The sequence below is a fragment of the Cinclus cinclus genome, chromosome 8 (genome assembly GCF_963662255.1).
Source record: "Cinclus cinclus chromosome 8, bCinCin1.1, whole genome shotgun sequence".
Taxonomy (NCBI): Eukaryota; Metazoa; Chordata; class Aves; order Passeriformes; family Cinclidae; genus Cinclus; species Cinclus cinclus.
Window position 1 is genome coordinate 7,157,317 of NC_085053.1, and position 24,630 is coordinate 7,181,946.

Genomic DNA, 24,630 nt, shown 5'->3' on the forward strand with positions numbered 1-24,630 from the left:
TGCAGAATTTCTTGCCACTGGATGAATTTAGAAAAATTTCCAGTGAAGCCTGAAAATAATTAGCAGACAATAAATCCATGGAGGGATGCTAAATAGGACAGTGCATGGACTCATACTGTTGCTGTTTAGAGAACACAGTGGGCAAGTACTGCTGCATGCTTGCCATGCTCTCACTCTTCAGCAATCATCTGCTCTCCATCCCAGAAGGTGAGTGCAAACACTGCTCCCTGCTACTGAGTTAGAGTCCAATTTTCAATGGTTGTGTCTTCTACAACCACCTGGGCTGGGGCTGCAGGAGCACAGCAGACAGGCCTCACCCCAGGGAAACCATCCTGACGCTGATGGTGGAGCCACTCCTGTTGGGTTGGGTGGGTCCAGGTGGTTTTAATATTCTATTCCTATTCCTGCTACTTTCACTACAACAAGCTGGCAAGCACAGCTGAGCAAAGGTTCGTGAGGGAAGCCACTTTTACTGCAGGGCTGATTCATTAATATAAACCATTTCTCATTAATAGATACAGCTTAAATCACAACTCATAGCACTTTACTGTGTCTAGGGCTGCACTTTCACAATATGTGGTAGCATCAGATCAGCATTTCCTCACACAGGTTCCTTAAAACCACACAAATCCTGGCTAATCCCTAGTACAGCAGTTCCTGTGCTAGTCTGGGCAGGAATCTCAGAGTCAACTTAAAGTCAAAAGAGTCAACCAAAGTAAATTTAAAAAATATGTATTAGGTACAGGCAAAAGGGGCACAGTTGTTAAAATACTACTCATTTATTTATACAGAGGACAAGCCTTTAACATAAGGTCACACTTTCCAGAAAATTCTTAGGAATGATAAGCAAAAGGAACACAAAAGGAAAACAAAACCAGGAACCAAATACTATCAATAAGCTAGATCAACTGTAAAAAAAGGCATTACCTGTCATGTCAGCCTTCAGGACTTCTGCCTGCCTGTAAGAAAGCAATAAGACAATAAATTAGAAACAGACAGATCAAAATAACCGAATTATGCCAAAGTACATTCATGCAATGGTGAATCTGCTCACAACTCACTCTGCTCTAGTTCATCTCATGCAGGATTTGAGCTACTGTTGCTCAACAGTGTGACTGCTTTTAGTCCATCCCATAACAGCAGTCAGCTGTTCACTTTCCCCTGCTTATACCTCTTTCTGAACAAACATTAACTAAAAATGCTTACATTATGGTTTATATTTTAAGCTTTATGTAGCAGCAGTGTCCTGCCAACACTAGTGACAATTACCTGGGAACTTGGTATCAACTCTAAGTTGTCACATGTGAAAAGGCAGGAGCCAACAGAGAGCAACACAAACTCCCATCAGTGCCTGTCAGCACCCTAGTACAGCCCTCCTGCCCCCCATGCTGCCCAAGTGTTTTATAGGGAGAAGAGATAAGACTATGGCTTCCCCAATTACCTTTCATCCTTAAAGTAATGTTTTGATCAGGTTTCCAAGGGAAAAAAAAACATGCAGTACACACAGAAAGAATGGCAACTACAGGTGGCTATCTACAGCTCCTGCACTGAGCATCCTCTGCAAATCCCCACTGCTAGTAGAGGTTGGCAAATAGCTTCCCAAAAAGAGGAACACTGGGGCAAGTCCTCAGTGAATAAATATTTCTGAATGGTCGTTGTCTGGCTGGAGCAGGCAATAGAGGTGCTACAGTTAAGCACTGTGTCAGCAGTACATACAGCTTCAAGGAGCAGCACTGCTGGCCTGTCTGATGGACACAACCCAGGGCTGGCAGAGGAGACACGAGGCTGCCTGGTGTGCAACTCAAACTTCACATCAGGTGTTATTAAGTTCTTTTCACGGGGTAGTTAGACAAAACAATCCCTTCCCAGCTTGAGAATCAAGGACAACTGATACCCAAAAACCATAAAAAACAGCAAAGGAAAGGGGGCAAGCCAGGGGGTTGAGGCTTCATGGCCTGGGGCTGTGGTTGGATAATTAACCCCAATATGTAGGTGAACCAAAACTTATAGAAGTGTAAAAACTCACAACCAGGATCCATCTTGGATTTGACTTGGGTGTAGGCCAGGCTCTTGCACTGCCCAAGGTGTATCCTTTCAAAAAATACCTATTTTATTCCTTTTGCTCTGCATAGTCTCTGTTCCAGGTCAGCCTTTCCAGGCATCACTGTGCCTCAGCAGCCCCTGCACTTCTGACCCACAAGTCCAGTCAGGCACAGGGCTGAGCCAGATCTGCAGTGCTGGGACTTGGCAGCAGCAATGCCACTGCTCCCAAGGAAAAGCTATTCAGGTGCTGGAATCTCACTTTTCTGAACAGCCAGCCAAGTTTCTACAGTCTGGCTCACGCTTCAAACATCTTCCAGTGCTGTGAGGGTCTCCTCTGAGCAGAGAAGACAATCTGTGCTGCCAAAGCTGTGAATGCAGAGAGGTTCAGCCCCAGCAGGACACACAGGACTGTGCCCACAGACACGAACCCAGAACTGTCTTCCAGGCACAAAGGTTCTGCCCTTTAAAAGCCAATTTCCAAAGCTCCTCTGGAAATTAATTGTGAGGAATTGCCTTCCACTAAGTATAATATTTAAAAGGGGAAAAATAAAAGCACTTTCTTTTTCCCCCAGAATTTGCCCTGTTGCCTAGAGAATTCAGATGAAGAGAGCCTCAGTCTCTACATCAGTGCAACTGCTGACAGTCTGTAAATGCACAGACCTAATCATATGGCTAGACCCGAGCTTCTACCAAAAAGGCCTATTTAAAAACACTTTTTTATTTTTTTAAGAGGAGACTCATGGGCTCACAGAACAAGAGACTTTAACACCAGTTGCTTCACTGGCCATAACACAGACTGCCTTGTATAATTTATAAAATTGCAACAAGCAATAATGACAGGATTGTCACTGTAATTCTTAATAAAATGTGTAGAAGCTATATCAATAGTTCCTAGAGGCCAAAGGAATTAGGAGAGTCGATCTAACATTAGTATGCTGCTTCTCATTTCCACCTAGAAACAATTTATTTCAAATAGCTGCATTCTAAGCCAGGATAAGAGGGGGGTAGCCTGGGTACAAAACTTGCTCTGCATCAGTGGCAAAATATTAGTAGCAAGAGAGAAAGAGAGAGAAAGATGCACTGCCCGTTCCTTAAACAAAGTTCACAGTGGGCCTTTGCTGGTGCTCAGGGACTCCTAGTGGGCACCGACTGGAATTCACTGGTAACAACTGGTAAGAGTCTCACAGTGACAATGGCTCCTTCTATCATCCAGCATTTTTAACAAGCTTTTCTGGCCATATATTTTATTACACCACCTCATACTGAATTTACATTAGAATGACTCATTCTGGGGCAAAAAGGTTGCCTGCTAGAAAACCTGATAGGGCTTGTTTACACATTGCATTATTTCAAGAATATTCTCAAGCACCTCCTTGCCCAGCTGGACTCAGCAGTTCAGTCAAGCTTCCCTAAGTTTTTTTGGTCTAAATAAGGACAAACCATAGTTAAAAAAAATTATATTTCAAGTATTTCCATATATTACCTTGATACATCATAATAGCTACTCTTTATAACTTCCCAACCAAATATGTAGATTCAGCTCTGTGCTTTAGTCAAACTTTAACTGAAATACAACAGCCTCCCATCCAATTCAGTAAAAAACATGTGATAGCCAAAGGATTTTTCATTTAATTCATAAAATTGAAAAGCTTCAAAACTTTAAAACACAGTCAGGACTGTCAAGGTTCTAAAGGTGTAAGATAAATAAAAATTAAATAAAAAATTAAATACAAATTTAAATCCCCACAGGAGACAAAAAACTTTTCTTCTCTTTAGAACTTGAGAGTTTATAAAGTTCTGTTTTGCTGGAACTCAGAGGTTACATTTAATCTGGAATGAACCACTGGACTTGGCAAAGGAAGACAAGAAAGACATTTCATTTTCCCTCTTCCAAATTTTTACCACTCTTTATCAGTTAAGCTTTCCTAAAGCAAAATAAGAAAACAAGTTGATTCCCTTAAGCTACAGAAAGAAAATCACACAAATATTGTGATGTCTCTCCCATATATATATATTTTGAAGTGTTTACCCCATCACACCGAAAGATACATCAAAAGATCGTTCAGTCACACCTACTTTTTAACATCAGCGCATTAAGTTTGCTCAATTTGATGTTAAAATCATATAAGAAAAGATCATACAGCCTCTTTGGTTAACTATTTTACTCAAGTTTTCCTCTTGTTGCCATCTGACTTCCAACTGAACAAATGGATCTATTTTACCATTGTCCACAAAAGAACTCGTTTCTGTTGCAGTATCTCTCTTCAGTTCTGCTATAATTCAAAGCACTCAATCACAAATTTTCAGTTCTGCATACACCACCCTGCATCTCTAATAGGGCCATATCCATTCTACAGAAGCAGGGGTCTGCTAACAAGCTTCATTATCAAGCACAGATAAACCAATAAAATTAACCCAAATTTCCCAAAGCAGCAGGTTTGTGTTACCCAGCTACAATTCTCTATTTCTGGAAGTCAGACTTCATTTACACCATACCTCTCTCATTTTCACAGTGAGGATGTGCCAGGCACGATCTGCTGTGGCATGACAAGTTCTACAAAAAAAAAAAATGTGGAAAACCCCAGACCTCACAAAGCCAACACAAACACAACACTGTTTTCACCATTCCTGAAGGGGAACTCCACCTGGTTTTCCCCTGACAGCCCTAAGCATCAGCAGCTGTATCAGTTCCCTCATCAAATCTCAGTAACACAACCCCCAATATGGAATTGAGGATTTACATGACTAAAATGGGGAATGAATCCAAGCAGCTGGGCCTATAAAAGCCATCAGAATCCAATCACATGTTCTGTGATTCTAGAAACTAAAGAAACATTAAATGGGCAGGAGTTTCTCTCCAAACAGAAATTCATACTCCTGTAGTTCTCCTTCCTGGAGGTGTGTGCAAAAACTGTACCACAATGAAAAGCACCTGCAGCCTAATATGCCTTAGCTGGAGGTGACTGATCCCAAGGCTCATTAAGAGCACTGCCAGAAATACATAGAATAAATGTGGGAAATCTTTCATTTTTGTTAGAAAAGGTAAATTTTCTATACTAGCATACTAAAAGTCCAACACAGTTAAATTAATACTTTAATTCCATAATTTCAGTATTTGACAAGGCTCACACCAGAAGAAACTTCAAAGCAACAACCTGCAACTACCACTTTTGATTTTCCTCAAAATAACAGTTATTTTCAACAAAAAAAATTATAACGGTTTTAATACTCAGTGCGTTTTTTTTTTTTATTTGTCTGTATTTAAGCATACCCATGCTGATTCAGGGCAGGTGGCAGCAGTGGGAAACACTAACAGCATGGACACTGAATACTCCACAGCATATTTAGGGGAGATTGGTTGTTCAGAAGCCCCAAAGCACTGTATCTGAGACATCATTCACATCTGGAGTGAGATGTGAGGAAAACTTGCTGATAACAAGCAGTAGACAGTTTTATGGAAAATAAGTATTTTTCCTTCAATTCCTAAGAGTTGCCACTAACACTAAAACTGAAAGCTTTCTTTACAGTTTTTAGAGACTACCTGGCTACTAATCCTTTAGAGCTGGTACACTTTGCTAAAGGTTGGGCTCTGAAACATAACCCTGACTTCCCTGAAGTGTTTTGTAGACAGTAACAGTATCTCTAACTATGACTTACTGTGAAAAGGAAGTATTTTTGCAGCAATCTTAGGATTATTAATAAACATAGATGGTTATGCTTGAAGAACAATAGTAGCAAACTTGTGGGTAAAGTTCATCTTTGATTTTTCCTCCACCCATTCAACATCACCTGAAGACAACAGATTTCAGACAACAGCCCCTGTTAACAGCCTTACACCCAATTCCCTGAAAGGGCAAATGGATGGAATCAGGAATCTGCAGGGGTATATAGCATCCAACAAAGATGTTACTTATTAATTTGTGTACAAACTCTACCTACTTGTGCATCAGACATGTACTGTTAAACAATCTTAACAGCTTTACCTCTATAGAATGAGTTCTTAGTGTTTCAAACTTTCAAGTGTTGCCACCTAATTTAAATGACTGTAGTTTGCATAAAGTTCTGGAATCGCTTACTTTGGGAGCTGGCAGGTTTAGGTGATGTCAGCTCTTATTGAGGTAGCAACAGATCTTCAGGCTGTGGGTCATGGAATTAAATGTTCCATGTGCTGTGGAAGGACACTTAACACACACCAATGAAAAAGACCTTTAACAGAACCATCTTATTTTCAATTTTATGTGCTACGTAGTTTAAACATTATTCCTCTTACAGGCAGCTGAAGCCAGGGTACAGGTAATTTCCTTGACCTGCAGTTTAATCAGATTATAGCTGTAGATCAAAGCCACAGAAACAAGTAATTCATCACCAGTAAAACTAACAAAAGCTACACTTCTGCAGGCACATATTAAAGCAATCACCACCTGAATACAACCCCCCTCCACAGGGAATCCTGCTCTATTCCTTTTGTATTCTGAGAAGGATGTTAAGAAATGGGGACACAGAGCACGGTTTTCCTTGATCCCATCTTCCCTCCTTCTCCTCTAGTAGAAGCAAGTCATAATAATCATCCTCAAAACACACCACTAAAAGCAACTCTTTCCAAATTTGATCAGAGCTGACAATCCTCTCCTTGGATAAGGGCAGAAGTACCCTCGCCGTCAGCTTCATTCAAATTCATTTTCTTCCTCCAGTTTCATGCAAGTCAGTTTCTTTGTCCCAAGATTTTAAAATTACGTGCCCCAAAGGTAAAAGCGCTCCCTAAGGGAAGTTAATGTGTTTTTAATCTCTGATTTAATCTACAGAGAGGGAAATACAAATCTCCTACACTGCTCAGGCTTCCGGCATTCCACCGCCTCCACCACACTGTCCCTCCTTACAGCCTGGAGTCAGAGCATGAGCTAAATGCTTCAGAAATGGGGCCCAGCCATCCAGGATCAGCAATATGCCTGGATCTGTTCCACAGAACTCCACAATTTGAACTATATACCCCACAACCTGCATTTTCCAATTCAAGCAAGAATTGCTGGCAATAAATATAGTGCTAGGACTAGCTCAGGAAAGCTCAGATGTGTTTTCATAGTAATTTCTTTATAATAGTGACTACGCTGTTATTTAACCTGTCATCTTGACCTACTAGTTATGTGGAATTTTACTAAAGACAGCAGGAATAAAAATAACTTCTAAATGGATGCTGCCCAACAAGGGCACAAAAACTCTAGTCACCTTTACCTTCTTTATCTTCCAGGACCTAGCAGTGTACCTACCTCCATAGGTAAACCTGACATTATTTTCAGTATAGAAAAGTTCTGGTTTAGTAACAATAATAAGAATTTATTAGCTATAAAAAAGGCATGCTCAGGAAGTAACAAATGGATGCTTAATATGTGTGGCGATTCAAGACATTGATATATTTTCACATGTTAAGGAATACCTTAAAAGGAAAATTTCTAATAGTAAACAGTAAAAAAGCAGAAGTTTTATGGAATACCCTGGCACATCGACACAGTACCACATTTACTGCACTGGCTGACAATATGTCAGCTTTGCAGCTGACCTGAGAACAAGTGAAAGGCAAAATATTTAAGATCAAATATATAATCCTTCTGTATATCTCCTCCAATCTTTCCACCATCCCTTGGACAAGCAGATTTTTCAAAACTAAGGCAATCTTAAAGGTACAAGTGCACAAAAACTTCAAGACTGCCCTCCAATCCTCTCAGCCATTGACAGCCCTCTCCCTTAAAGGAAGACAGACACCAAAACATAAAGCTCTGTTCCCTCACCATCCTAACTATCCTCACTAAATAAGGAACTTTGGGGAAGCACACAGAAGGGTTACCAGTTCTTAGGACTATGGCCCTAAGAGGGATGTGAGAGGTATACAACTGAACTTGCCACAGTAATTCCCACAAGGTTTTGAGACTGAGCAAGGAGAAGCAAGAGAATTATTTTCTGAACAACACCCCTGAACTATGCCCTTGTAATAAACAGACTGTGTGATGTTGGCTCTTGCAAATGCTCATTGTATGTTGTAAGGTTAAAAGAAGTTCTCTTAAGATCTGGAGATTTTTTATATAAGTTTTGTAATGTTGAAAGTTGATCTCCAACCATTGGGAAAGTGAAAGCAAGAAGGACTGCACAGCCTCCAAGAGATGGGCCGAAGGATTACCCGTTTTCACCTTGCTACAGAGAATTGCCACCTATGAGGAGGGGGAAGCCAGTGCTAGAAAGTATGTTATGTCCATAGCACAGACCTTAGAAGAGTTAAGGGAATGATCCCTCAAACTGCTACCATGGATTTCAAAATTCATAATGTTAACCCTGGGGAAGGGGTTATGATCAAATCATGGAAAGAAAGACCAGGTTTAACCCCACAGTGGGAAGGTCCCGTTCAGGTGCTGCTCACCACTGAATCAGCTGTGTGAACTGCAGAGCAGGGATGGACTCATGCCCACAGAATGAAGGGCCCTGTGGAAGAACCAAACGAATGGTCCATAACATCCAGACCAGGTGAGACAAGACTGACTTTTAAGCTGAGATTGAGAGGTACCCAGAAAAGGTCCCAGGACATCTGAGAAATAAGGTCAAGCTTCCACAAGCCATCTCAAGGACTGTTTAGATAACAGTTTCAAGCAAAAGATCTGGATTGTATTGGTCATTAATGTAATCATCCTATTTAGTGGATGGGGATTACAAGTATCCGTTGAAGGGCAAGTACTTGAGAAACAGTGGGAAGTGCTAAAAGTGATTAGCTTGGGAATTAATAAAAGGAGTGTGATGGGAAATAGAGGGCAAAACTGGCTTGGCCAGGGAGAAGATTATATAAACCTGCTATGAGCAGCAACCCCATAGGCATGGTGGGGGGGGGGTAAAAGCCATACCGACCTCTACTGTTTCCTTTTTGTCTGTTACTCCTCAGTTGTCTTTTCCCTCCTGGAATCCAAACAAATTCTTGCTACAAATGTTACCAATCACTTTACCTAACAAAAATTCAAGGTTCTTTTTTCACAGTCCACACCCATATCAACAGATACTGTTATGATTCACCCAAGCTAGAAACTTGTAGCTTAAGGGACAGAAATACTAAGTTGCAGAAAATCTAGGACAAGGTGGTCAATGGTTGGGAAGTAAAAGCCCAAAAGGGGAAAGATGGGTTTGTTTCACAATTGCCCTCCAGGGTGAGACCTAGGATTTGATGAAAGAACAAGTAGTAAGACAACAAAGTGATCTAACACCGTATCAAGCCAACATGTATACACTGTATTGTATACAAAACTAAAACAACAGCTGGAAATGAAATAGAAATCCCTAGATTAGGGAAAAGCCTGTCCATGGACTTAGGGGAAAGGATAAACAGAGAACATAACCAGCTTCTGGGTTTGTGGGGGGCGCATAATGACAGAGGAATGGACATGGAAGGGAAGTAGCCTGGGCTCTGTTGAATTCTTAAATTGATTAAACATAAAAGGAGATAGTTGACCAGAAGGGTGGATCTTAAATTCAACAGTAATAGGGGAAGACTGTCTCTGACACATCAGGAAGCATTTTCTTAACGAGGTAGGAAGATGCATATACACCCCTTGCAAGAGATTATAAAGTCAGTAATAGGACTTTTGCATGGTGGATCCCCAAAGAATCCAGAGAGTGAGTGAGTATTGGGCCGAGAGAAAAATAGATAAAAAGGACTGCAAATGTAATAACAAAAGCAGACTATTCCTGTGTAATGATAAGAATCCTTATGCTGAAATCCATGAGCTATCCAAATTTTGGAAAAATATGAACCAACAAAGGAACAACTATTGGAGAGCACCATATGGCCTATTCTGGATATGTGGGAAGAGAGCTTACCTGGAACTCCCTCCCCCAGTGAAAACGGAGATGTACTCTGGGAACAGTATAGCCTGGATTCTTCCTCTTACCTGGGAAGGACAGGGATGATTTAGGGGTACCGGTTTATGAGGCTTTAAAAAGAGATAAAAGTGAACTAATTGGAGGATCTCAAAAATGGGAAAATGAAAAATGACCTCCTGAACAAGTACTGGAAATGTATGGGCCAGCCACATGAGCACAAGATGAAAGGCAGGGGATATCAAACTCCAATCTATATGCTAAATCAAATCAGAAGGCTCCACGCAGTTGTAGAAATAATTAACAAAACTGCTTTAGAACTGGAATTCGTATCTAACCAACAAAGACAAACAAGCCGCTGTATATCAGAACAGGTTGGCCTGGACTACCTATCAGCAGAGGAGAGGGAGCCTACGGGAAGTTTAATACATCTGATTGTTGCTTGAAAACAGATGACAACGGGGACACTGTCCTGGATATCGCCAAAGATATCAGGAAAATAGCCCATGTCCCAGTCCGAAAATGGAAATCAATATTAAAAGCCAGCTGGTGGGACAACTTACTGGGTATGGAGTGGTGGGAAAAGCTAGGCTTCCTCCTCATGTGTGCAGCAGCAGGATTATTATTTCTTCCTTGTACGATTCTGTTTCATTCGACTAATCACAAGTGTAATTCAGGGTATGCCAACGGTGGCAACACCTAAGGACCCAAAATCAGCTATACCCAGCATGGCACAATGGCACAAAGAGTAATGGCGTTGAAGAAGCCGAACAAACTAGAGGACTCCTTCAAAGAAGCCAAATTGATTTATGAAAAGCATGAGTGGATCCCCAAAGGAATCCAAATTGTCGCTTGAGCCAAATAACTTGCAAAAATGGAAAAGTGGGGATTGCAATAAATGGACAGTGTGATGTTGGCTATTGCAAATGCTCATTGTATATTATAAGGTTAAAAGAAGTTCTGTTAAGATCTGGAGGGGTTTTTATATAAGTTTCGTTATGTTGAAAGTTTATCTCCAACCATTGGGAAGGTGAAAGCGAGAAGGACTGCACAGCCTCTGAGAGGTGGGACAAAGGAGGAGCTGGGTCAGAAGAGTGACATCTGCACGAGTGTGGGGAGGGTTGGCTTGGCAACAGCACGTGTAAGGATCACTAAGGATGTGGGCAGTGTGCCTCTGGCTGCAGCTAAGCACCCAGCACCGTCCCTTTTCCCTTACTCAGTCCCTTGTTGTGGTTCAATAAACCTTTTACAATTTTAAGTGAGGTGTCATTTCTCACAGCCTTTTTTTTTTTCTTTCAAACCCTGATGAGAACGTACCCTAACAGGCAATACATGCATTGTAACACCAGCAGTAATTTGCTATATTACAGTACCTGACTTGGTAAAACCACTTGTTTTAAGGGGCTGGAAACTGCAGACAACAGGTGTTAGAACAAATGAACATTGCTTCTTTTAGCAACTTTTGCACGATGAAAACCATTTCCAGAATTACAGAAAATGCAGGTATCTGAGCACTGAGATCAGTTTCAGATGGGTATCGTCAAAACAGCTTCAGAAAATTCTGCTCTTCAAGTCAGCCCTGCAGAAACCCAACCAGGTCAGGCAGCAGATACCAGCCCTCCCTGGACACTGCATGGGATCTCCCAGACAAGTATAGAGAAACCAGTTCAAAGGAAGGAATTTCCAGTCAGTTCAGTGCCACACTTGCAATGCAGACAAAATGTGCCCTCTCACCTGCCCGCAGCACTGGAGAGCAGTGACACCCATTTCCCTCCAGAAAGGCCACTCCACTTTGTATCATGAGGGTAACAACTGCAGCATCTAAATTCTGACTTTTAGCTCTACAAGTTTCCTCCAACCTCCACTAACAGCTTGGGATATAAACTCAGATCTCCTGCTCATTTTTTGGTGCTCCCTACAGAACCCCTTCCTCAAATTACCCCTTGCACAGTGGCAAATGCTGACCTTTGTGCTCAGTAAGGGTATAATGACTCCAACACAGAGGAAATGACCATTTAAGAGGAGTCAGTTACTGGGAATTTGAGATACTGTCTTCATTGCTAAGCAGCAGATGGGTAAAGAGCAAACCCATTAGACAGTACCATCAGAGGTGGCAGAAATAAAGCACAAGTAATCCCTCATACTGTGTTTATAGCAAGTTAGCTATGACAGATACAGGGGAGTTCAGCATTTTCAACATGTGCTCTTCAAGTCCTAATATTAAGATCTATGCCCCGATAATCAAGGCCTTCCAAAACATAAGCCTTAAAGCAAAATTATTGATATTTAAATACTGTGGTCATTCAGTAACTGTAAACTACTTTTTACCAATCCCATTCATCTTATAAACTCCCAATCACATCAACATCACACAAAACACACATCTATGCACAAACATGACATACCCAAAAGTTTTAAAATAGCTTTTCATTATTAAAAAGTTTGAAAGGACACCACATGGTACAGACAAGCCTTGACAAAAACACTCAGATTACATCTGGGTATGATCTTAATTGCAAGCTGCATCTTTGAAATTATTTTCAATTCTCCATCTTGAAATTACATGCAAACCATACTCTGAAAGCACAGTAATGGCAGAAGGCTGAACACCAGTCAGGGAGAAATATATCCTCCATTTATGATAATTAAATGGGTACTCAGTACATCACTGCCAGTCATTTACAGGAGTCTCGTTAGCTGCTCCCCTTTCTCTATCAGAAACACACAGGCAATGCTGTCCTGAGATAAACTTACTTTCCAACTAGAGAATATTCAAATAATTTCTGTCTTAGCAACACACAGCTCACCCACAGTACTCTGTTGCTCGTTCTCCTCAGTACAGGAGAGGCTCATCCAGAAGGGCTGCTGGCTACAATAACCAAGTCTATCACCAAAACCCATGGTACACCTGGAATATGGGAAGTTACTGTTCTGTGCTCAGCTGAAGAAGAAACCTATGACCAATCCAACCAGCTCAGATCTAGCAAATGTTATTAGCACAGAACAAGGGAAGCAGATGGATACACTGCTACAAGAACTGTCCTCTCCAGGAAAGGTTCACCTTGAAGCTTCTGAGGCCTGTCAAACACCAACAGGTCTGGAGGAAATCCAGCCTGGTTAAAGAGATGCAGCTCCCTGGCCTAAGTCCAGCTGACCTGTGCAGCTCTGCTCCAGCAGGCCCAAAGTGCCTCCAAACAGATCTGCTGCCACCACTGCCCCACTGAGCACTTTCAGGTACTCCCAGTTAACCAGTAATCTCCTCTCCTGTTTTGAAAACTAATGGAATGGTTAGGAGAAAGCATCTGAGCAAATTTATAACTTCCAAGGTTAAATCTACTTGTGAGTAGTAAATATTTTTATATAAAAAACCACTTCAATTTTAAATCTCAAGACCTAAAGTCCTTTCTAGTTCTGTGTCAGAAAAGTTCACATGATGTTCTGCTGAATACAAATTATTATCTGCTTTATGAATCATATATGGAAAAACATGGCAGGCCTTTACTAAACATGAACTGTAAAAAAAATAACATGAATGCAGTCTTCCAGACCACAGTCTCCCTTCCAGCAGTCAGACCAGACCTCATTATTTTCTGCAAAGCCTGAGGAAAAGGCTCCATAGCAATGGAAGAACACACCCCACCTGAAGATCAAATCATAGGCCTAGAAAGGCCCTCAAAAGGTTATACAGCCCAGTCCATCACTCTGATGTTATTTCTGAGAAACGTTTAGTTGCTTGTTTTTGAAGTCCTACTAAGTCACCTCCATAGCCCAAAGCAACATCCCAGACACTGCCAAATCATTCCCACATGGCATTACATCTTCCCTTCAGGAATTGCTGTGTGCTTTGGCTTCACCTACTCCAGCTCCTGCCTCCCACCAAATCCTGCAGCAAAAATCGCCAGCCTTGCTCCATCCACTGCTATTTTGAAACGTCTGGAAGGGTAGTGACTGTCCTCACTGAGAGAAGACATCTTCTGAATCTTTGAGGCATATTGAGCAAGAAGAGACAATGCCATAAAAAAAGATTTGACACGTGACTACACAGTTACCAGTTATTAACTCACCATTTGTGCGTTACTCAGGCTGCCCCCGTATTCCACTCCGCAATCAACTACAGATTTGATTTCATATTCATTTGTTTTGTGTAGTATACCAGCATGTCCAAAAGAATTTTGAAAATAGAATAGTTTTGGCACTGTGCTTCAGCATTTGACAATAGAGCAGGGAAACAAGGTGAATCATGCTGCTTTAATACCAAGATCTGAAATCTGTATGTTCAACAGCATTTCCCATTATACACAGAAAATTTCCTGCACCTGCATCCTAAAAGGCCCAAAGATCTTCATGTCTTATGGATCTGTCCATCCAGAAGACAAAACACTCTTGACCCACATCACCTAATGCTCCAGCAGAGTAGTTCTCAAAGAATTATTTCAGAAATTAACAGAATCAGTTATGCAGGACAGAAGATACTTTTTTGTAACCCTCTTTAATCAAAGAGTACAGAATTTTAATTGATCTTGAATGAGTATTCCCAAATTCTTACCATGTAATGTAATATTACAGGCAGACACAGCACTTCTTTTAGTGCTAACATCTGACTGGCCACCTATGATGGAAGGGACCAAAATAATCTGTAGCTGCACAAGCAGGATCAGCAAGCACTTGACATCTTCATTAGAAGCACACTGGAAATATTTTTCTGGGTACTTTCAAGCATTAGATATTATTTTAGTCTTTGATATCAAAACCAGAAAACAAGTACTTCAGCTGAAGTCAGAGCAAGCCACAATCCCCTACTTTGCCCCAAGTCCCATATCTCCTGCCATTTACCTCAAAACTAAATAAATCTCTTAAATTAAATAGCCATGGCATGTTCAAGCTGGGTGGAAAAGCCTGTCAAACGTTCATGCCCTGGCATAATCTATGTGACATGCTCATAAATTAAGGCCTACTGTAATAATTCAAATGCATGGTGACAATGCATATTCAGGATTTTATCACCTCTTTTCTACTTAAAGATTTCACATGTATGTTCAATATCACACCTATCAATGGTATTAAGAAAAACTGAATCACCTTCTACATTTTTACCTCGTCTGCTCAGCATATTTTAATAACTTGATTTACAATCATTAACCAATATAGAAATCTCACCTTTTTCTTAAAATGAAATAATATTTCCTTTACTTTAATAGTAAAAGAAGCAGCATGTTTGAGTTCTAAGAGCTGCTACAGTTTTCATGTTTTTACACTTTTGGTGGGTCTGGGTCTTTCTTTAATACTCATAAATGTGGTTTAAATCCTTTGAACACTATTCTTACCAACAGACTGGCTTTTTTTCTGGGAATATCTGGCTGGATCAAGTCTCTCTGCTCAGAAGTTTGGTCATGGCATTGTCATCGACAATATTTACACTACTGCAAGACAGATAACTTCAACAGCCAGAAGTCTTGTCCCATTCCTCCTTCTCCATAGGCATAGAGGATTAGCACCTCTTAGCAACTTTTTTATAGAGGATCTTAATTTTCAGTTATTATTAGGCTAGTTTGCAAAATCTGCCCTAAAGACCCTTTGTAACAGCTCAAGTGTACCTTGAATTAAGAGCAGGAATGCCCAAAGGCCCTGCCAAAACCAATACTGTCTGCAGAAGGAACCAAAGCTGTCAAAAGTTGTTTGGGTAAAAAGAAAAAAAAATATTATCACACAGTCACAGCTGTTTGACACATAGCAATAGCCATGTGCTTTCTTCATATCATGACGAGACCAACACAGGACATGGCAAATCAAATACCAGGAGAATTTCACTGCAACAGTCAGTAGCACAATTTACAGGACTATTGTAAAACAAAGGGAGAAAATGGTCTTCCCAACAGATTTATAAAACATACATTTATTCTTCAGATGTAGGGAAATTAAGATGTGGTAAGTAACAGCACAGACCATGGGGGGGGTCCAGGGGGCCCAAAACAAGCAGGCTCCAAACAAACTACCCTTTGCTGTAGCCTGACCAAATAGGAACAACTCTCAAGGCCTCATTAAATCAAGGCATCATGAAACACCAAAGTCTGAAATAAAGATGCTTAAAAGCCCAAAAGGTCTGTTTTTCTGTTTTCAAAAAACAAACAAAAAAAAGGTTTCCTTTACGTAGTTCAAAAAATGTTCTCCAAACTATTTTGGCAGAATCAGTCTTAAAGGTACTGCAGTACTGCACTCAGACTGAATTTCTCATTTTCTAACAGCTAGAGAATAGCTCTCAGATAATTCAGATGTATGATAAGCAGGGCCCACAGACTCAAAACAGACAATGTTTCAGAGGAGAGGAGAAGGAGAAATAAAACAAAAATCAGCTTTATCCATACCACTATTCAGACAAAGCAGAAAACTACTCAATCAGGCTGAGCACTAGAGGACACTTCCAGCACCAAAAACAATGAAATAAAAAAGAAGAGAAATAGACTGCTGATGTATTCAGGACATCTAAGTGCTTTCAGAAATATTATCTTTCTTTCCCCCAAAGATGGAAGAGAATATTAACTCTAGCAGGACTCCTAAGTACCTCAAGGGTATCTCTGATTTGAGTCCCATCAGTGAAATTCAGTCTGTCACCCACAGATCTGTAACAATCCCAAGAGATTCAGAGACTCCTCAGCCTTCTGGTTCTTTATGATAATCTCCTGAGTGCACAAGCCAATGTGAATAATCCAAGAGAAGTCCAACTGGAATACAGAAAGATGAGAAAGCAGACCTAATGTCACTCAAAAAAGTTTATTCCATCCCCGCTCACAGGATTACATTGTTCTGAACAAGTACCTGCTGATTTAACTCAGAGGAATTTAAAAAACTCAGCTTCAGAACACTGTTTAAGCCATTTCCCCCTCATATGGTCATCTGGGAAGTCCCCATGTTGACAACAAAAAATTGGTCTTAAATTCAAATGGGAAGAGCAGCAGTGGGCAGACAAGTCTAGAAACGTGGCCCAAAGGCAGGACTTGCAGCAGGGCTGAACAAGTGGCAGCTGGTGATGACTGCAGTACAGCTGTAAAGCTTCCAGCAATACCTTGTCCAGTGCAACAACTCAAGTGCTCAGCAGGCACACACAAAGCCACCAGCCCCCCACCCTGTATGGAATCATGAGAAATGATGGCCCAGAGTCATCATGTCACTTCACAACAAACAATCTGTTACTCCTCTGTTCTTACAGCAGTAGGATGGAGAAGTAAGATACCATATCCCTCCCTGAGCAGAGCAAAACTTATCTTTTCCCATACACCACTTGAAATCTATGACCTCCCTCATAATACATTAAAAATTACAGAATCAAAGTATGCATCTCTGCTAATGATTTTAAGGAAAAAAAAATCTGTGGGTTTATTCCCCTCCTGCCTGACAGCAGCTGTGCAGTTTTTCCAGTAAGATGAGGACAATCCTCAAGTTCAAAGTAATGAAAGCAACAACTAGTGTCCTCCCACATATATTCCTTATAAATTATAGCTCAATTCTTTAGCTGCTCTTCTACCAGCCTGCTGCTCTGAGTGAGTCTCTGCTACTGTTGTGAAGATCTAACAGCAGTGATGAAGAACCCTTAAACCACTACAATCCCCAGCAGCTCTTCATCCAACAAAATCAGATCCTACAGCAAATTATCCTCTCTTCCCTCCCCAGCCACTCTGCAATTACTCCTCTTCTACACTCATTTTTGCTGCCTGAGCAAGGCAGGGAAGATGCCAAGGCATTTATCCATCAAGACATTCTTTTCTCCCATCAACCCAACATTTCTCTTTCCAATAGGAAGCACTGAGACATCTGAAAATGCCCACAACAGCCCATGTGGAAAACTGAATTAAAAGAAAAAAAAAAAAAAAAAAGTAGGGCAGCTTCAGTTTCCAGATAGATTGATTTAAACAGAGCTTTAAGATGCTTAACTTAAACGTTTATGATACAATTCAGTGCCCAGATGAGCTTATTTAGAAGCCAAAATCATCTCACTGGACCAAGCTATGGTTACTTGTTATGACTGCTTAAGACAGAAGAAATAGATTTTACAAGTAGTCAGAATATCACAGTATACTTAACACTGAATACTTAAATAAAACAGCTAATTCACCAAGTAAATGTACCTTCTTACTATGCACTGAAATGAAAAAACTGAGGAAAAAACCCTCCAACCCCCTATACTCGGGGACAGGGGCAGCCTTCTCAAAATGCTTTGGTGCACTCCCTCACTAACATTTCAGACAAGCATCACCTAGTTTTACTGCCACAACAGAACTTTCTCTTTTCCAATGAAGATCAAACTACACAGGAATATGCAGGTTAGAACAAGAACTAATTGCTACAGGAACTATCCCTGACATCAAAAATAAATAAATAAATACATACAGCTGTAAGTTTACTTACACTAACCTGCACTTCTAGGTCACTAGAACACTGCTGTGCAAGTAACCCAGCAGAGCACAGAAAGTGCAGCAACAGCATACGCTGTGTTCTGCAGCAAGTGGAGACTCAGTCCACACTGGAAAGAGAGGTACAGTTTGTTGACAGTGATAGCAGGTATGTTCTAGAAGGATGATATTCCATACAAAGCTACAGCCATATTCTATGAAACAGGACACTATTCACTAGGGTTCTGGGTCAGTGAGCATTTTAATGATAAAGAGCACTAGCACTCCAAGCAGCAGTCCCACCCTGCTCTTAACCATTAGTGCTTTAATCCTGTTGCACTCAACTTCACCCTTTTCATCAGCACATCTGTAGTAACACAATGAATGAGATCAGGAAACCAACTCAGACCAAACCCCAAGGGTAAAAACCAAAACTAAAGCAGTTTTAACCTGATGTGGTTCCCCAGTACAGCTTACTTTACACTTGGCCATAAACTTATGCCATCACATCAGGGTTGAGGGTGAGGGAGAGTGAGAAACTTCTGTCAAGAGCTGTTCAAGTTTAAAACCCACCCTTTGTCTGTATGGCCAAGTTTTGCCAAGTGCTAAGCAAGTCACATTTTCTAGTTACTGCAGCCCTCTTCTCTCTGGCACATGCTCACCTTCCTGCCAGTCCCTCCAGGAGGAAAACATGCCCAGCACCTGCTAACCTGCACAGGCACTGCCATCCCTGCTGTCACCCCCAAGGGAACAGCATGCTCAAACCCCAGCACAGAAACGAGCACGCCACAGCTGAGGGGAAGTTCTGGAAGTGCTGCTTTTCCCCAGTTGGACTCTGCCTGCTCCGCTGTCACCAGGCACACTCATTTGGATCACCCAAACATGATCACCTAACCAGCTTTCACAAAGTTATAATGGCAGCAACCAAGTTCAGCATACTTGAACAAGCCTTGTTTCCTTAGGAATCTGGGTTTGAAAACCAAAAATTATCACAGGTTTTGACAGTAACTTTAGCACAAGCTGTCCCTGGTTGAAAGAGCATGCTCAGTAATTTAGATGCCCATGACAGGAAAAAGGGAACAAATAATTGCTGCCCAGACACCTGAGGAGTATGGTGTGTGTCTTGGGGCTCTCAGCAAGATGTATTTCCTTCAGCAGAAAGCTCAGTGGGGAACTGCTTGACACTTTTTTGATTGTGATTCTTTTTACTTCATAGGTCACCACAAAAAGCTTGTTGATCCTAAGTAAATAGCAGCCATCATCAATCTTTGCCTTTTTAAATCATTAGTCTCACCCTCAAAGAAGAATAAGAAGTGTTGCTCATATTAAATATTGGCAGAAATTCTAGTTACCAAATGGTGGAGACACCTTGCATAGAGGAAAAGAAAGAGACAAAAAGTAGAAGAGAGACTTTATGTTCCCCCAAAGAAAACATCATGCTATTGGGTGTCTTCTGGAAGGCCAAAGCAGGGCCCACTACATCACCCCTAGTGAAAATTCAAGAGTAAACACTGTATGAAAGTAGCAATAATAGTTTCAGAAAACAAATAGCTGCAGGGAATACTTTCCAAGACTGACTTGGTCTTGTTCAGACACCAAGATTAATCAAGAAAGCTGAGGGACAACTGAAGCAAGGCCTCCAGAGTAGTCAGGGCTGGAGCACTTGCATTTGGGACTGGAGGAGAAGCTGTGGGAGACAGGGAAGGCTCCAGGGCAGCAACAGCTGCCACATACCTGCAAGGAGGGGATCGAGAAGATGGATCCAGGCACTCCATGTGGTGGGAGGACAAGAGACAATAGGCATAAGTCAGAACAGGAGAAGTTCAGACTGGATGCACAGAAAATCTTTCCCACCACAAGGACATTCGAGCTTTCCCAAAAGGCTGAGATGTCTCCATCCCTGGAGGTTTTCAAGCCCAGGGCACTTGGCATGACCCCAGAGCTGTCCCTGCTGTGAGCAGGAGGTTGGACAGGAGCCTCCTGAGGCCTCTCCTCCTGCCTTGTGATCCTGCCAACTCCAGGAAGCCCACTGCAGGGACATGGGGCTCTCTATTAACAGGTTACATTTACTAACTTTTTCCTTCATATACCCTCAAGATAATTAATTAACTGACTTAGTCTTGCTGAGCCTCATTCAAAGTGTTCTGGTTGGTGCCTTTCCAGCACAGACAAGCACAACTTCTACATCATCCTGACCAGGAATCAGTACCAGAACATGCTCACACACAGATTGCAATTACCTCTGCTCTACCCTCCTCCTTTAAGAGAGAAGAAACACTGCAAGAGGTGTGTCATGGGCCAGCAGACAGCAAAGGAGCAACCAGGAAGAGAGAGCAGATGCAGAAGTTAATGGAGCTACTGATGAGTCTTCGAAAAGAGACCCACAATTTGAATTATTAAAGCAGTCCAACCTTTAATGAAGTTGGTTATAGCCCCATCACAAGGCTACAGGAAACTACCTACCGGTTCACCAGCACGGGAATTTCTAAGCAGTGTTTCAAGCCCTGTAATTCAAGCATTTTTTATTCTACATTTGTGCTTGTGCTAAAAGCCACAGCTTACCAGGGCAACACCACATTTTACTGGTAACTGAGCTCCTATCTTTTTGAAATACAACTGGGACAGTCATATATCAAATTGCTAAGCTTCTGAATCCTCGTTAACTCCATTTTAAAGATTAACATATAAAATTGGCATTGAAGATCATTTCTCTAAAGTGAACAAACATAGACTAAAGCTCAACACTGGCTTATAAAATGGATGTGCTTGGAAGTTTCTGTGCTATTGTGTCAGAAATCCTATCAGTGATCTTTTGCTAAAAAATTACTTCTTTTATATCTAGCACATGAAACGCCTACTTTAAGACAAGAGCCCCATGAGATTAATTTGGTTTATGGGGAGTACTTGTAGATTCCCCAAGCAGCACAAATAGCATGGATACAAATTTTCAGCCAGATGCAATGAACAGATTCACCTTAAACAGTGTCCCTGCTTCCTAAAACATATTTTAGGTTCTTATCTCCTAAAAGAGCCTTCTGAAAGGTCTACTCACCTTACCAGATGCAGTGCAAATTTTTGAGAAGTGACTCAAACAACGACTCCTGAGAATACGTAGGAAACTAGATGGGAGAGAATACACTCCAATACTCTTGACAGGTGACTTTGAAAAGGGTAAGACTGGGAAAGCAGAAGTACCAAAAATCTATTGCAACATAGGAAGATGACTTAAAAACAGACTCTCCTGTAACTTTTCAAAGACTCAGTACATGAAGCCTGACCTTATTTGCTCTTCCTGGAAGACTTCTGTAGGAGGCTGGTGTGTTCCTCAGTTCTCACAGGTTGATTGAAGGGGCACAGTCCTTCAAGGACAGCATTTTAAAATAGCTGATTCACACACATACAGAAAGCAAGAACCTAGAAGTTGAAGAGTTAAGGTAGTCCAGCTAAAAGTCCCTTCTTCCCTGCTCATCTTTTCAGCAGCTCGATTCTTGCAGAGTCATTATTTCACTAGATAATCAACCATTACACAAGTTCACCTTAGAAATCTGTCTCACTTCTGTCTAAAATTCAAATACACAGAAAAATTATTTCTTGCAGAACCTTTTCTGTCCCCCCTTAGTGCTAAGACAATGAAGACAGCAGAGACTAATTGCCCCATGTCTTCATTTGGCACAGTGTTTTGTTAAACTGCCCTCTCACATTGTTACATTTTGGTCTATTCTTTCTTCACTGTAGTCAGATTGAGCCTGTCCTGCCACAGTAAAAAAGGAGGATGCCCTCCTCCTTAAGACAGAGGACTAACAGAACTGGCTCAAAGAGTCTGAGGCTTAATTCCCAGTTCCCTTTATGAGTTTGGGCTGCCATAATCTGCAGCTACATTTCTGCCCTATGCAAATCAAACAATTTAAATGTACACTCCGTGGATGTAAAAAGCATTTCACAGCTTTTCAAGGAAACCTTCCCCAAGCATACCTTCTACACAGAGAACAAAACCAAATGGTCTTTAGAGACAGAAGGAAGATGATGGACTACAGATTGCTTATGAAGTTTAGAATGGGGACTGTCCTGTTGTTTCAGGCAGAGGTAAGATTCCTGGTGACAGAGACACTGCCTGTAACACATTAGCGCACACATGCTTCAGTCCTGTTGCTTTGGCACAATATAAACAAAGCAGTCAGGAAAAAGCAAGAACAACCCAGGGTGAGCTGAAGTGTGGGAGGAACAAAGAGAGGAGAAACAGGTGATTCCTGCCCACAGCTTGCAGGAAGAATTTTAGCTTGGCACAGCAAAATGCTAAGGAAGAGCCTGGTGGTGCAGGAAGGTGACAGGGGCAGGGACATGTGTGACTTCAATGGTCCAACCTCCCACAACCCAAAGCAGCCAAAGGACACATGTAGTCACAAGAAGGAACACGGAGCCAGAGGTTACAATGTTATTAAGACACATCCTACAATAAAAAAAACAGTCTTTTACTGGTAGAAGATTGCTACTAAAAGTATTTAAGAACTATATCATAATGTAAGAGGAAAGAAAGAATGACAAAGTTTTATGACAGCATAGGTGTACTCACCTGGAAGAGAAAAAGGTCATAAACTCACTATTAGATAAAACAAGTAACTTTTTTCTTTTTTTAAGAAATAAACTTGAGGTAGGATCTGGGATAACAGAAGGAAGCAGAGATAACAGACAAGATGAAGAAGAAGGGAGGAATTTTGAGAACCAGCAAGGAGAGATCACTGAAGCATTTCAGAACTTTGTATAGGAATTGCTTTCGAAATGTAAAATCCTCATTGAATTCACTCCTCCTAAATCATTCCCAAGCCCTGATCTTCTCAGAAGGAACCTGCATGCCCCTTTGGCATACCTACTCTGTTTCCATGAGGTGTTCTGGAAGCGTTGGGGTGACATAACACGATCAACCTGGACATTTAGCACTTTACAGAGCTACTGAAAAGCTATTTGTAGCTCAAGACGCTGCTTTCCAAAACCCCTAGAGAACGAGCATTTGGGTGTAAGCTCACCCAAACAATAAGTTTCGCCCCAAAGCCTATCAAAGTTCTCCTCGTATCAACGTGAGGTACCTCGTGCTCTCGAATTGAGGGACTCGGGAATGGTGCCGTTTCAAAGCACAGCCCTAGCAGTCTCACTCATCTCCCAGGCCCTCAGCTGACCGTCCCCAGCACCGACCGGCTGTGTCAGCCGTGACTGAGGACTTCCAGCTGATGGCGAGGGCTGAGACACAACTCCTGCTACTCCCGTTCTGCCAGAGCACCTCCTGGGGCTGCGAGCACCGGTCCCTCCACAGCCGGGGTCAAACTTCGCGGTCGCTCCGCAGCGGCGGGTTGCCCTGCCACCACCTCGGGAAGCGATGGAGAATTCCGAGAGAGAAGCCGGTGGACTCTCCTACCCTCCCTGCGGCTCCAAGGCACCGGCGTGACCTTGCTGGGGAGCCCTGGGCCATGCGGCGGCCAAGCCCGCCCGCCCGCGGGGCTCGGGAGCGCGGCGGCCAGGTCGCCCACACGGCCCCGGGCACGGCCCGCTCACCGCCCAGCGTCCCTCGCTGCCGCTACGAGGCCTGAGGGCTCCAAGTCCGCCCGCTCCCCGCCGTCCCTGGGCCGCCCGGCCGCGGCCTCGCCTGCCCGCCGCGCTCCGGAGATACTCACCGGAGATACTGCGCGCACAGCAGGCTCATCCTCCGCCGCTCGCCGCCCGTCCCGCCGCGGCTCTCACAGCCCGGGCCGGCCCGCCGCCCCCGCGCCACCGCCACCGCCGCCTCCCGCCGCCGCCATCTTCCCGTGCAGGGCCCGCGGGGAGGAAGGGGCGGGGTGTCCCCGCTCTGAGCTTCGGTCGAGCAGGACCGCCCGCGCCCTGCCGCTCCGGTCCGGTCCGGTCCCTCGGCGGCCCGGGCAGCCCCGGCTTCGCCGCTCCGGCACCGGCAGCGTCCGTTCGCCGCTCTCCCGTCCCGCTAAGGCGCCGCGGCCCTCCTGCCGCGCCGGCCGCGCTTCCGGGCCGGACCCCGCCCCCGCCGGCACTTCCGGCGGCGCCACCGGCAAACCCTTCCCCCGCCCACTGCCATGGCAACCGAGGGGGACGGTGGGCCGTCGCCATGGCAACCGCGGCGCATCCCGGGGCCTGCATCCGCGGCGCGACCCGCGCGGTGACAGCCGGCTTTGTCACATCTCGCGTCTCGGCTCTCGGAGGGGCGGCTTGCCGAGAGGCCCATGGCGCTGGCAGGAGCCCCAGTCCCAGAATTTCAGAAATACAAAACGGGCAGGTTGGAAGGGACCACAGTGGGTCATCGGGTCCCACCTCCCAGCTCAAGCAGGGTCATCCCAGAGCACATGGCACGGGATTG

The 24,630-nt window shown here is 42.9% G+C and overlaps 1 protein-coding gene across 4 annotated transcripts in view; it reads right to left on the reverse strand.

The window, feature by feature from the left end:
- Positions 1-24,008, reverse strand: part of SMG7 (SMG7 nonsense mediated mRNA decay factor) — a 53,993-nt gene extending 29,985 nt beyond the window's left edge. For 3 of the 4 annotated variants that reach the window (XM_062497020.1, XM_062497021.1, XM_062497019.1), the window contains exons 1-2: positions 23,939-23,991; positions 928-959 (exon numbers count right to left, since the gene is read on the reverse strand). In XM_062497020.1, coding sequence (XP_062353004.1) covers positions 928-959; positions 23,939-23,967 — 61 coding nt within the window. In that variant the 5' untranslated portion in view covers positions 23,968-23,991. Of the gene's footprint in view, positions 1-927; positions 960-23,938 lie in introns of all 4 variants that reach the window. The other variant, XM_062497018.1, reaches the window with a different exon arrangement.
- Between the last annotated feature and the right edge of the window lie 622 nt (positions 24,009-24,630).